This window comes from Oreochromis aureus, linkage group 15, assembly GCF_013358895.1.
Source record: "Oreochromis aureus strain Israel breed Guangdong linkage group 15, ZZ_aureus, whole genome shotgun sequence".
In the NCBI taxonomy this organism is placed as follows: domain Eukaryota; kingdom Metazoa; phylum Chordata; class Actinopteri; order Cichliformes; family Cichlidae; genus Oreochromis; species Oreochromis aureus.
The window spans coordinates 34,296,462-34,310,258 of NC_052956.1; the positions used below are offsets into that span (position 1 = coordinate 34,296,462).

Genomic DNA, 13,797 nt, shown 5'->3' on the forward strand with positions numbered 1-13,797 from the left:
TAATTAGGAGAAATAATTTATTTATAATTAAATAAAAAATGCTTTATTATTGTGGCGGACCGTGGTCTGCGATGCTGCTGCAGATGAGGTGGACTCACCTTCACTGCATCTACAATCATGCCTCACCGGCTTAAAACCTGTGCGCTGCTTGTGCTGCTGTTGTTTTTGGTGTTGATGTGTACAGCTGGCAGCAAGAGGGCTGCAGCCATTGAATGTAGGCTACTGTTACAGCAACCGGGTGATCACTGTAAGGGTGGACAGCGCGGCTCGGGGTGAGCCGGAGGCTGGCGCGCCAGCGGACCTGCCAAGCTGGAGATGGAGGTCGAGGTGCGGGGTCCTGCCTGAGGGCGGCATGCTGTCCGCTTGGCACGCAGGCTGCATGGTCCTGCGTGCCGGCCGCCTGCCCAGCTGCCTCTGAGCCCGGCTCACTTCCACTCCTGCTCCGCCGCCTCTGCTTGCCATATGGGTGGCCATCAGGCCTCCGCTGGAGGCACGGGCGACCGCCAGAGTGGACACTTCCCGTCGCTGGGCGGGGCATGGGCGCCGATGGTCCGGGCCGATTCCCTCGCCTGCTCGCGGGGTGGGGTGAAGTGGGTGATGGGGTATGTGGCAGGGCGTGTTCTGCGATGCCGCTGCAGGTTTGGTGGTGGTGATGTGTACGGCTGCAGCGGGAGAGCTGCAGCCGTTGAATGTACTGTTACAGCAACCGTGTGATTATTGTAAGAATAAATGATGCGGCGAAGCATGAAAATGCCATCGGGTCTGCCGTGGTGGCGATCTTTTTTTTTCTTCTTTTTTTTTAATCTTAAGTGCACGCAAACCAGTAAACAAATTGAAACAAATAGTGTTGATAAACTATAATACGAAAATTACAATTAAAATTCTCAACAACAAAAACAATTGGTAAAAATATAATTAATATGTAAACAACTTAATAACCCCCAAAGAGTCTAAGTCACGTGACGTGTCAGCGCAACACCGAAACATAAGAGAGGGGGGGCGGGGGGAGCAAAGTGTGCCTGCTCTCCGCTGACACAGGAGCGGCTAGTCCAGCGACCTGGCTGTTTCGTTTTTGCCGAAGGCACAGCATAGCAAACAAGCAGAACTCAACGTAAAGAATCGATCTAACCAGGCTAGTATCGATCCGATACCGATCCCGACTTGGGATCGATACTATCGATATTTGGATCGATCCGCCCACCACTATCAAGATTCTTTTTTTGTCACATGCATAGTTACACAACTACAACACGCAGTGAAATGTATCAAAAAAGTTCCTTACGCTTTCCCCCGGGGCGCTTCTCTGTTATGCGCCCGTGTGGAGTAGCGGCCTGGCCCACGCTGCGCGCCCGCGCCGTGGGGACAACAATGGTCGGACAGCCGATCAGGCTGGGTCGGGTTTCAAAGTGTCCAAGATTACATGCGCAACCTTATCACCAACGTTTAGAAGTGATCTGCTGTCATAGACAATAAAACTAGAGGATTTTGGGATGTAAAAAAAGAGCAAAACATAAGTAAACAAATAAAAACGCGCATAGTAAACAAATAAAAAAAGGCGCATAGACCAGAAGGACGTCACGGCCATCGTAACATTTAAGCTTGATCAGCTGTTGTTAGAATTTATTTGATTTTAATTTCTAGTATCAGCTGATGTTTGCTGGAGCCACAGCTGAAAAAAGGGCTGGTCCAAACCAGGAGATGTCCTTACTGAATCATCAGAGCTGAACTGGTGATGGAGAAACAGGTTTACCCTTTAGGTGACATGAATGAGTTGAAAGGAAGTTATGAACTGTTTCTGAGAGATAAATAAACACCAAGCTCCTTTTTTTGTGTAGCTGACAGCTGGTAACTGTGCAGGGGCGGATCTAGCAAAGCTTTTGCCAGGGGGCCAGGTAGGGCATTAACAGAGAAAGGTGGACACAAAGATATACTTTTCTTTCTTACTCTCATATAAAATATTTAGCTTTTATTAAATAGTTATCTGAATCTTACAACCAAAGTTTGTATAATAATACACAAGATTGGCTGTAGACCATTGTTCATCATTCAGAACACTGTAAAAATAACAAAAAACAAAAAGTGAATGCGAAAGTGCATAAATATTTATTTTACGTGTTTGATGTGTGTGGCGGGGCATGGTCTGCAGTGCCGCTGCAGGAGAGGTGGACCCACCTGAGCGGCATCTGCAATCACGCCTCTCGGGCGTAGTCTGTGCTCTCTCGGCTGTTTTTTGGGTGTGTGTCGGGCTGTGAGTTGAAAAGCTACAGCCGGCTGTGTGGGTAAACCAACCATGTGTGAAAAGTGGTCCATAACGTAATGCTTCAAAGCGTGTTCATGCAAACATTGTCGGGTCTGCCGTGGTACAATGGGACTTCTGCTCATGAACCTGTGTGCACAGCGTCTGCAAATCGGCGCTGTACGAAGTAACTTCATCTTTACACAAAACTGTAAGCTGTTATCTGTGAAGCGTGAGCGGTGTTTGTTTTTACCATAGTTCATGGTGGAGAATGGCTGCTCTTCTGAGTTTTGCCCTAAGCAGCCGTATGAATGGCAAACTACACTGATTAGCAGCAGCATAGGCACACTTAAAATTTCTTCCGAAATTTTCGCTTTCTAGTTGTGTGGATGCTGATTAAGCAGTGTGTGTGTCTGATGGCCCGAAGCTGACTCAGAGCTGTAACACCATCAATGGCTGCAGTATGGAACAGATGTGGGTGTGTCCTCATCTCCCAGAGGAGTCCAAATCGTCATCAAAATCGTCATCAAACAGCCTTACAGACACAAAAATGTGAAAATATAAACAACCAGACTATCAGCAGTGATTTAAATACTTTAAGACTTCTGTGAAAATCATTTACAGTATATATCACAGAATTTAAGGCCTTTATAATCACAGAGCATACAGAGAAAAGTACTAAACTGAATCAATTTCAGCTTTCGTTTCTCATGATGTATATTGTATTAATAATTAAATTTCATTATCTGTGTCTTTACCACACATTTGCCACACAGGTGTAGATACTGTAGGTTCAGTGAATGCTTACATTGCACTGATTAGAATATACTGGACATTCAAAGCTAAGGTTCAGTACACTGTGTTAGAGGCTGGGATTTGATGAATTCATCATATATACAACCTTTGATCATCATTTATGTCCAGTTGAGAATGAATCTGTGCACTCACATATTAAATGAACTGAAATCAGTAGTGTGATCTCCAGTCTTGATATAAGGAATGAGAGAACTGACAGCTGTTATTTTAATCAGCCTGTCTCAGTTGTTTTAACTCTAAGTATCATAAAGTAATGTGATAACATCTGGACTGACGAGCTTACTGTCAGCATTTTAATCGCTAGTTTAAAGGCTGTAGGTTGCAGCCATTGCTCTAACACTGTATAAATGTAACAGGCCTCAGTGCTGGTTCTAACAGTCTGAGCTGCTTCCAGCTTTATTTGTGAAGAGCACAGCAGCTTACAAAACACGTAGCTAGCTCGTATAGCTGTGACGTAAAATTTTCATAAGCTAAGATGACCTTAAAATAACGGGGCTACGTGCGGTGATGCTAGCGTTAGCCACGTTAGCACGTTACCTTCAACAGGTGGTCAGACTGCGTAAACAGGCACTCAGTCAGAGGTTGGGCTCTCCGTTTCGCTGCAGGGTCCCTTCATTCTTCACATATCCGTGTCGAGCCGAGTGTAAATCCCGAGGCTGAATGGCCTTTGTACAAGCACACACGTTTCTTAGCAGGGCGAAGGTATGAGCTAGAAAAATCCAGGCTGGCAGACAGCCTGTGTCTGACCAACCAATCAGAGAGCTCCTTACATCCCATGGTGTGGCTAATTTGAATAGCAGCAGGATTTTTAAAATGAAGTTGTTAATCCAACTGCTAATCCAACTGCTAATCCACATGTTAATCCCTGAGCGAACAGGAAAGGGAAATGGATTTTGAAATGCAGTTTATTAAAGTGCAATTGAAAAAAGGTTTTTGAAATGCAGTTTATTAAAGTGCAATTCGAAAAAGGATTTTGAAATGCAGTTTATTAAAGTGCAATTCGAAAAAGGATTTTGAAATGAAGTTTATTAAAGTGCAATTCGAAAATGTTTTTTGAAATGAAGACTTAAAAAGCATTTTAAAAATCAGTTTATTAAATTGGAATTCAAAAATGAATTTACAAATGCAGATTTTATTCTACAATTCATTAATTAAGCACAGAATTTTTTATTTCGATGCGCATGGCTCTTGTGGTCCTCCATACATACCAGGATATGTCTCTAAACAAGGAGTTACTGCAGGGACCGGATCTGACTAACACGCTGGTGGGTGTTCTTTTAAGATTCCGTGAAGATTCAGTAGCGCTGATGGCAGACATTGAATCAATGTTTTACCAAGTCAATGTACCAGAAAGGGATGCTGATCTTCTTCGTTTTCTCTGGTGGCCAGATGGCAAGCTGGATGAGCCCATGAAGGAATATAGGATGATGGTGCACCTCTTCGGAGCTACTTCCTCACCAAGCGTCGCCTCATATGCGCTAAGAAGAACGGCAGAAGATCACAAGGAAGAAGCATCTCCAGAAGCTGTTTAGACAGTCCTGTGCAACTTCTACGTTGATGACTGTCTGAAAAGTGTAGCTACAGAAGAGGCTGCAGTGAAATTAGTCAGTGATCTTCGTGCTCTGTGTACCAGTGGAGGGTTTACATTAACAAAATGGACAAGTAACAGTAGAAAAGTGTTGATGTCAATTCCTGAAGAACACAGAGCCAACGAGGTGAAAGATCTGGATCTTAGGCATGACACTTTGCCAGTTGAGAGAACTCTAGGTGTACAGTGGAACACAGAAGCAGATACCTTCACTTACACTATAAGGTTGCAAGACAAGCCAATGACCAGAAGAGGCATTTTGTCAGTCATTAATTCAATTTGTGACCCTCTTGGCTTTCTAGCACCAGTCATCTTGCCTGCAAAACTTTTGTTGAAAGATCTCTGTAAAGAGCAGCATGGTTGGGACAAGGAGATCAATGAAAAGCATGCAAAAATTTGGAAAAAATGGAAAGAAGACGTTGTACTCCTCTCCAACTTCCATGTGAGTAGATGCCTAAAGCCTACAGGTTTCGGATGCACCGTTGTTGCGCAGTTGCACCATTTTTCCGATGCTTCAGATTACGCATATGGAACTGTCTCTTACCTGTTGATGGAAAATAGATGAGGCAAGAGACATTGTGCCTTTCTCATTGGGAAATCAAGAGTTTCTCCGCTCAAGCAAGTCACAATTCCTAGGCTTGAGCTGACTGCAGCAGTGATTTCAGTGAGGATGGACAGATTACTGCGACAAGAACTTCAAGTTCCTCTGCAACAATCAGTCTTCTGGACGGACAGCACAACTGTGCTTAGATACATTGATAGCGAAACATCTCGCTTCAAAACTTTCGTTGCAAATAGAGTTTCACTGATTCGAGAAGCAACCAAGCCATCGCAATGGAAGTATGTGACATCGACAGAAAATCCTGCGGATCAAGCAAGCAGAGGCTTAAAGGCAAAAGATCTGCTGGAAGGAGGTTCATGAATTCACGGGCCGAACTATCTTCTAGATGAAAACGAATGGCCAGAACAGCCAGTGAGAAAGAAGGAAAACCTTCAAAATGATCCAGAAGTCAAGACTTCAGCAACGGTTAATATACTGAAAGTTGAGGAAGGCATGGAACCAATGAAACATGTGATTGACTACTATTCAGACTGGAATAAACTGAAAAGAGCAGTGGCCTGGATAATGAAGCTAAGGAAGGTGCTGTGGATGTTAAAAGAAGCAAGAAAACATTACTCAAACATAGTCCAGAAAAATGAAAATGATCCTGAAAAGCGAAAGTTAAAGTTGCAAGTGCACATGGAGACATTTAAATCTGCAATGGGAAAGAAAGCGCTTGCTTTGGAGGATCTTGAGGCTGCCGAATCGGAAATTGTTCGCTTCAGCCAGAAACAACATCATGGAGAGGAGATCAAAATCCTACAGAAGGGAGGACAGCTCAGTTGTAGCAGCCAGCTGTTCAAATTAGACCCAGTTCTTTGAGATGGGATGCTGAGAGTTGGTGGCAGACTCAATAAATCAGGCTTGCCAGAAAATGCTAAACAACCAGCAATTCTTTCTAAACACAGCAAAATCTCTGAAATCATTTTGAGAGACATCCATCAACGAACTGGTCACTGCGGTCGCAATTATGTGCTGGCGCAACTGCGATGCAGATATTGGATTCCTCAAGCCAATTCGGCAATTAGAAAGATAATCAACAAATGTCAAACTTGCCGTAGGATTTCTGGAAGGATTGGTGAGCAGAAGATGGCAGACTTACCTGAAGACCGTCTTCTACCAGACAAACCTCCATTTACAAACACTGGTGTCGACTACTTTGGCCCATTTGATGTCAAGCAGGGCCAGGGTACTGTCAAAAGATATGGTGTCATGTTTACCTGCCTCACTCTCAGAGCTGTACATATTGAAGTTGCAGACAGTCTTGACACAGACTCCTGTATCAATGCGATTTGACGTTTCATCTGCAGAAGAGGTCAAGTTACCATCATGAGGTCAGATAATGGCACAAACTTTGTGGCAGCGGAAAGGGAGTTGAGGGAAGCCATTCAAAGACTGGATCACGACAAAATAGAAAGAATCCTACAACCAAAAGGTATAAAGTGGATTTTTAACAGCCTGGCTGCTTCACATCAAGGTGGAGTTTGGGAGAGACAAATTCGAACAGTGCGTCGAATTCTCAGCGCTCTCTTGAAGGAACAAGTGCCAAATGAAGATTGTCTTCATACGATAATGTGTGAGATTGAAAGCATCATTAAAGGCAGACCTCTCACAAGCGTCTCAGATGACATAAATGACGTTGAAGCTTTAACGCCGAGCCATCTGTTGCTACTTAAGTCACAGCCCCTCATGCCTCCAGGTGTCTTCAACAAAAATGATGCATACACCAGAAGAAGATGGAGACAGGTTCAATATCTAGCAGATTTGTTTTGGACCAGATGGACTCGTGAATATCTTCCACTTCTGCAAGAGCGCCAGAAGTGGCTGAAACCAAGAAGAAACTTCATGGTCGGAGATCTTGTGCTGCTGGTGGACAGTTCTTCTCCACGCAACTCCTGGCTCATGGGGAGAGTGGTTGAGACGTTGCCAGACTCAAGTGGAACAGTCTGAAGATTGAAAGTAAAAACTAAAAGCAACATCCTGGAAAGACCCGTTAACAAGTTGTGTCTTCTGGAGGAGGCTTCATCCGAGCGATGAAGAGAAAGAATGTTTGTTCATGGACATTACAATTAGGTTGGCTCTTAATGATTAATGTGTAAGTTAATAATTGTTTAGTTCTCCCACCTAACCAATTAGGGGCCGGATGATGTAAGAGCCAATTAAAGGTTAATTTTATTGGTACTGGTAAAATGATTAGAGGAGAAATATACATGTTTGTTGTTAAGAATATAATTTCTAGTTAATTTCAAAATACTGTTTTGTTAAAGGTATAGAATATAGAAGTGCGACATTCTAATGCGCTTTTTAGTATTTTGGGCTTCCGGCACACTGTAATTACGTAGTTGGGGAGTCGGATAAGCTGGAAGCAACACAGTTTTTTGACCGAGTCTTGCCATGTAAATTCAAAGTTTCAATAAACATCTTTTTTGCAAGAAAAGTACCTGGACTTGCTCGCGTTCAAATGCATGTTGCCAGACTGACTCCTAAAGGTGGTACAGAAGAGTGAAATAGAGACGGAGTGCCACCGCTACAACACCCTTCTGACAGCTCGTCCTCTGTGTTGCAGGCTCGGTGGAAGTTTCTCGCAGGAGTCCCGTGGCCTCCTGGCTCTGCGCCATGCTCTACTGCTTTGGTAGTTACATCCTGGCAGACATCATGCTTGGAAGCAGCCCCGTCGACTATTTCCAGCACAACAGCCACATCCTGCTGGCCTCAGCTGTCTGGTGAGAAAACCCCCAGAACCAGTTCACTCATCACTCGTGTGGCCCCCGCTGCTTTTATTTAATTTTCAAGATGACATTTATGATACAAAGATCTGTCTCTTCCATTAGACATCAAGGATAATGAGTTAAAGTTGCAGCGTGGTCAGGAAACCAAACGCACACAGTGGATTTATCCATTTATTTTATTCACAGGGAGGAGATTTATATGTAACAGGAATAAAAAAAGTAATGTTTTATATTTGTTGAGGTATAAACTCACAAAGGTTGTCAATCTCAATCGCAGGTACCTCATCTTTTACTGCCCGCTGAACCTCTTCTACAAATGTGTGAGTTTCTTGCCCATCAAGCTGGTGTTGGTCGCCCTGAAGGAAGTTGTGCGCACTCGTAAGATCGCCGCAGGGGTTCACCACGCCCACCACGCCTACCACCACGGCTTCTTCATCATGGTGATCGTTGGATATGTCAAAGGTTGGTGTGACAGGGCTTTTGGTGCGTGTATAGTCCCTAAATCACCACTGTATTCACCGAGATGGAAAGGCGATTATGCTTGTGAGGAACAAACTAGTTTGTAAGAGAGTCATGGCAATTGCCAACTCCTTGGAACTAATTTAGTGTCACATACATACATAGATACACATACTCGATGCATCTACAGTCTTTGTTACTGTGGCTGTCGGATCATCAGTCGCATGATTTAAACATGCATTAGTTGTACTTGCCTCTGTGGATGGATTACCACCAAGGCAACTGTGCCTTGAAAGCTCCAGGCTCAAGTGGTTTTCACTAATGTGATAAATAATTCACTCAGGAGTAAATGTCCAGTGTAACAGGATCATAGCTAGGGTTACGTTTTGTGGTTAACCGTAATGTGGGCCATGCTTTCTGAGCCAACTTGGGGATCCTGTGTGGAAACAGAGATTTATTATGTGTTTAAAAAGGGTCGGGAAACTATTTTAGTAGATAAACTGTGCACAGTCTGAAGAAGAGGTTCTAGCAGCTCCTTTTTTTGTAGTTTTTGTAATATCCAATCACAGCTGCCCAATAGCTAGAAAAGCTGCGTATAAAATGTTAGGTGTGGGTTCATTCTGGTCTAACTTCTTTTCCAGACATGAACCTACCAAAGAAAGAAAGAAAAAATGGCATGCTTCTATTTAAAAAAGGAGCAAAGCCTGATAGATGAGGTTGTGCAAAATGTTAAACCGCATTTCTACTTTATCATGAAAGCCTCCTGTCCCAGTTACAATAAGGAGGCCCTGCAGGCGTCCTTGTTGAAAATGGGCGTAGGAAGCTGAAGTCAGATAAGAGTAGTGACTCTCAACATAGACTTTTTTTTTTTGATCCTCCTGTCTATTTTTATCCTCACAGGATCTGGAGTGGCTCTCATGTCTAATTTTGAGCAGCTGCTTCGTGGTGTGTGGAGACCCGAGACCAACGAGATCCTCAACATGTCATTGTAAGTGTAGGGGGAAAATATAACGATCAGTGTCTCATTAAATACAAAACTTAAAGCTGAACTGCGCATAATGCTGAGTTTGTTAAAGTCACTCATGTGGCGCTCTAAACATGTTCTGACTTCTGGTGCCCTCCGGTGGTGGGAGCTAAAAAGGACACTCTAAACACCATGATTCCGTGGTGAGTGGGTAACCTGTTTGCTTTACATGTGAAATATCCCCCACTTTAGACACAAACTGAGACCTAGGGGTCACAAGGTAGTGTAGTCCTAGTGACTTCCCCAAGCCTGGATGAAAACGCAGTCAGGACATAAAATCTGTGCCAAATCAAAAACGTGCTCCAATCTGCTGAGGTGACGCCTCTGGAAATAACGTAACAGCAGGAAGTACCCACTTACACAGTGTCAGATAAGAGTTTATTTTTTAATATTATGAAATTAACTTTAAGTTTAATTAAGTTTGTGTTGTCTCCAGAGGTAATTCATGGCTTTAATCAAGCCTTCTGCCACACAAGTGAATATTAAAATAGAAATGAATTCAAATTAAATAGCAGGTTTTGCTCCAGCCTCCACTCCAGCCCTTTTTGCTCTCTGTTTTTGCTGCCAGCGTTCGTTTTACCAGCAGTTTTTTTTTTTTTTTCTACAGCCCAACCAAAGCCAGTCTCTACGGTGCCATCCTTTTCACCATGCAGGAGGCCCACTGGCTGCCAGTGTCCAAGAGCACCCTTATCCTCATCTTCACCCTCTTCATGGCCACAAGCAAGGTACGATAAGCAATTCAGTGGCTGAACTGAGAAGCATCCACCTCTGTGAACACATCTGCACTGTGTCAAAACACTCACTTTTGTTTCGTTGGACTGATGAAACATGTTTTGTACTTCACAAATTAGGGTTTATGGGAAATGCACAACTAACCTGTTGGTTTTAAAGTGAAATACATTGAATGTAAGTGTTATTGATCACAGGAGATCTTTTACCTGTAACATCAAGTGTATCATATTTGACACACTCAACCTGTACACCATCCGTGTGATAAATTGCACAATACATTTTTAACCAGCAAAAATAATACAAATTAAATGTAAAATTACCATTTTTCGTATTATGTGGTTAGTTTTTTCTGTTGGAACTTTCCACTTAATAATTCTGAAACGTGTGGGATAAACTCTAAGGCTGCTTTATTACTGAACTTAAAGAAACAAAATAACTCACTAACTAGGCGCTAATGAAGGAACACACAGCAAGAGGGAGAACCCGACAAAGAACAGAAGCAAACTGAAGGTTTAAATAAACAACATAGATTACTGATGAGTGGAAACACCGGGGGAACACAGCTGAACAGAATTTGATCTGACTGTTCTCTCCTCTCAGGTGGTGATGACCGCCCGGCACTCTCACGGCTCCCCCTTTGCTCTCATTGAGTCCTGGATCTGCCACCTGCTGTTCAGCTCTCCTCTGGCTGGTGGTGAGGAGGACCACCATCATCCTCCTCCTGCAGGTGCTCCATCTTCACCTCTCAAGACCAAGGAGGATCTGAGCGAAGGTGCTCGCAAGAGGAAGGTCAAGAAAGCTGAGTAGAGCGCCGTGCTGCACTGCCGAAACGATTGGACTTCCCATTCCTTTCTAAGACGAGGGGCAGTTTGATGATGTTTGATGTTTTGCGAAGTGAGAGCCTTTCTATTAGAGCAACATGGTGCTTTCGACATTTGACATCACCCGAGGACTCTGTAAATACCACAGCCAAAGCTTCACACCCAACCTGGACCTTTGAAAACTATTTATTTATGTGTCTGTGAACATCTGCATCTGTGCAACACTGTGTGGCGATCCACGGTCAGGGGCTGCAGCATGCCCTTAGGACAGCTTTCGTTCCTCATCAGTAGTTGTTACCAGGAGCAAGTGGTTTTCTTTTAGTTCACCAATTCTTATTTTCATGAAGGAAGCAGCAGAAAATGTTAATTAATTTGACTCTTAACCTGAAATTCTAATGTGAATAAAGCATTATGTGAAAGAACACGGATGATTTTTACACTGAACTGAAAGCAAATTAATATCTTTCAATAAAATCAGGAGAAACATGGTGTCTGTGTGGTGTCTGTGCCATTCGTATGTTGTCTGTTCTCTTTGACAGTCTGGAGACACCATCACAACACACACTAAACCATAACCATAACCCAAACTGTAGCCCAGTAACCCTAACCTTAACCACAATCACAACCTAATCCCAAACCCTAACCAATCCCTTTTTGTATTTTTTTCCTAAGTGGACACCAGCAGGATTTTCTTCCAAGTTGTAAAGCTATGACAAAATAAACTTTGTCAGATGCAATGTTGATCCATGAACAACACCTACACAAGGACATCGGCTGTATCATCCTGGGTCTATCACAGTCCTCCGCTTGGAAGGACACACCCAGATCACCCTGGAGACATCCTAGTTGTTCAGGTGATCCCTCTGAAAAAAAGAAAACCAAAGGACCAGTCCTTTTGGTCATAGGGTTACTGGGATCGATCCCAGAGCCAGGCCCGTGGAGGGAGCCTGAAGGAGAGTCTCTGGTAGAAGGGGCCTCAGCCCATGGGGCCTGCCCTGGGGGTCTGATCCCTGGCTGTTGAAGCTAGCTCAAGGGACAAAATGTACTTCACAGTTTAGTTAATGGGACATGAAACTAACGACTGAGCCCATAAAACTGTCCGTGAAGTGTCTACTGAGGTCAGAGAGGAAGGATTTTAGATGTAGATATATTTTCTGCCAGCAGATGAGGCACTTAGACATCGGCTTCACTTTTCTGGAAGCTACATCCATCTTTTTACCTGGTTTTAGGAGGTTAAAGAAGCATTTTAGGCTTTTGATGTTACATATGTAAGGATGTGACACAGTCAGGCTTCAAGTTAACTGTCCTCAGCATATATTTTGAAATAACACAGTATACAATGGAATGGTCTTTTTACTATGAAAGTGAATTTCCTCTCTGGTGGCAAAGCCCCATAGACACCTATACAAGTGATCAACTCCCAGATCAACTCGAGCTTTAAGACTGCAATTGACTCGACACTAGAAGGTTTCAGAAGCTCTGCTCTAAGCAGGGGCCGGTCCAAGTCGAATTTTGGGAATTCTAATTCAGAAGTATACCCTGTTTCTCCATGTGAAGCTTTTTTATGCTACAGCGTGGTGCAAAAGCCAGTTTTCATTACTACTATTCATTACCCTAAAAATTTAATTCTCATCATTTAAAGACATGTCCGGGGCCAAAATATAATTCTTTTTACATGCAGTTCTGGCACTCAGTCGATATTATGTAACCCTGAAGCTGCTGGGAGGTTAAAAAAAGAAACAAGCAAACCCAAAAAAAACAAGAAAGAGAAAACAGAAAAGGGCAGAGGTGAACCTCGAGTCATGTCCTCAGAAGCTGAGAAGCCCCCTGATGTGTTCACAAACTGTAGCACAGGCAGCAAACCATCACTAATGAAGTTTGCAGGAGGTTGTTCTACTCGGCTTTTAACCCTAACATTCCTCACAGCAGTAAAGATCAGAGACGGGAAATATCTGCTCGATGCGTTTACTATCTATCTATCTATCTATCTATCTATCTATCTATCTATCTATCTATCTATCTATCTATCTATCTATCTATCTATCTATCTATCTATCTATCTATCTATCTATCTATCTATCTATCTATCTATCTATCTATCTATCTATCTATCACATACAGTGCTTTGACTGTATGAATGTAACTTTGACTGCTGTCGGCTTTTTAAGTTGATCTGGAGCAAAACATCCAACATCTGCTGATCTCATTACTGACAACTAACCCTACTGCGGGAGTAATACAACTCTGACAGTCATCAGTGAAAATAATACAGTTCCTGTAGACGTAGCTTATGTCATTGCTCGTAATTATTAATGATAAAAGTGTTGGTGTTTTATTCTGCACGTGCTTCCATGTATTAGGATTGATTGCTAGCTTTTAATCTCATCTGCACACCATTAGAGGTGTCTGTGTAAGTGCTACAGATTAAAATAGTACTGTGAGTAAATGTGATGATATTTCTAAAACCCCAGTGTATGAAGTAATAGTTCCACTTAAAGAGGACATGAAACACTACACATATAAAGGCTAGTTTATGTCATGTAGCGCTGTCTGTGAATTTAACCTGTCACCTGACTCAAATTGAGGTGACAGGTCCGGGGCGTTCTGTGGGGAGATTGCATTTTTGATCACCCTACTGAAAATATGAAAATGGATGGAATTTTTCATTTCCTAATAATTTAACTGATCTTGGTGTTTTTTCTTTGGACAGTTTCTTTCGTTTTGTTCTTGTCACAGTTTAAACAAAGCTTGAAAAAATATTCTTGACCTTTTTTGTAATGGAGCAATCCAC

At 42.9% G+C, this 13,797-nt stretch overlaps 1 protein-coding gene across 1 annotated transcript in view; it reads left to right on the forward strand.

Moving 5' to 3' along the window:
- tmem38a (transmembrane protein 38A) overlaps nt 1-11,495 on the forward strand; it is a 28,468-nt gene extending 16,973 nt beyond the window's left edge. Inside the window, exons 2-6 of the mRNA XM_039599137.1 lie at nt 7,808-7,964; nt 8,248-8,432; nt 9,330-9,417; nt 10,061-10,178; nt 10,786-11,495. Of these exons, the coding sequence (XP_039455071.1) occupies nt 7,808-7,964; nt 8,248-8,432; nt 9,330-9,417; nt 10,061-10,178; nt 10,786-10,992 (755 nt within the window). The 3' untranslated portion in view covers nt 10,993-11,495. The remainder of the gene's footprint in view (nt 1-7,807; nt 7,965-8,247; nt 8,433-9,329; nt 9,418-10,060; nt 10,179-10,785) is intronic.
- Nucleotides 11,496-13,797: the final 2,302 nt, after the last annotated feature.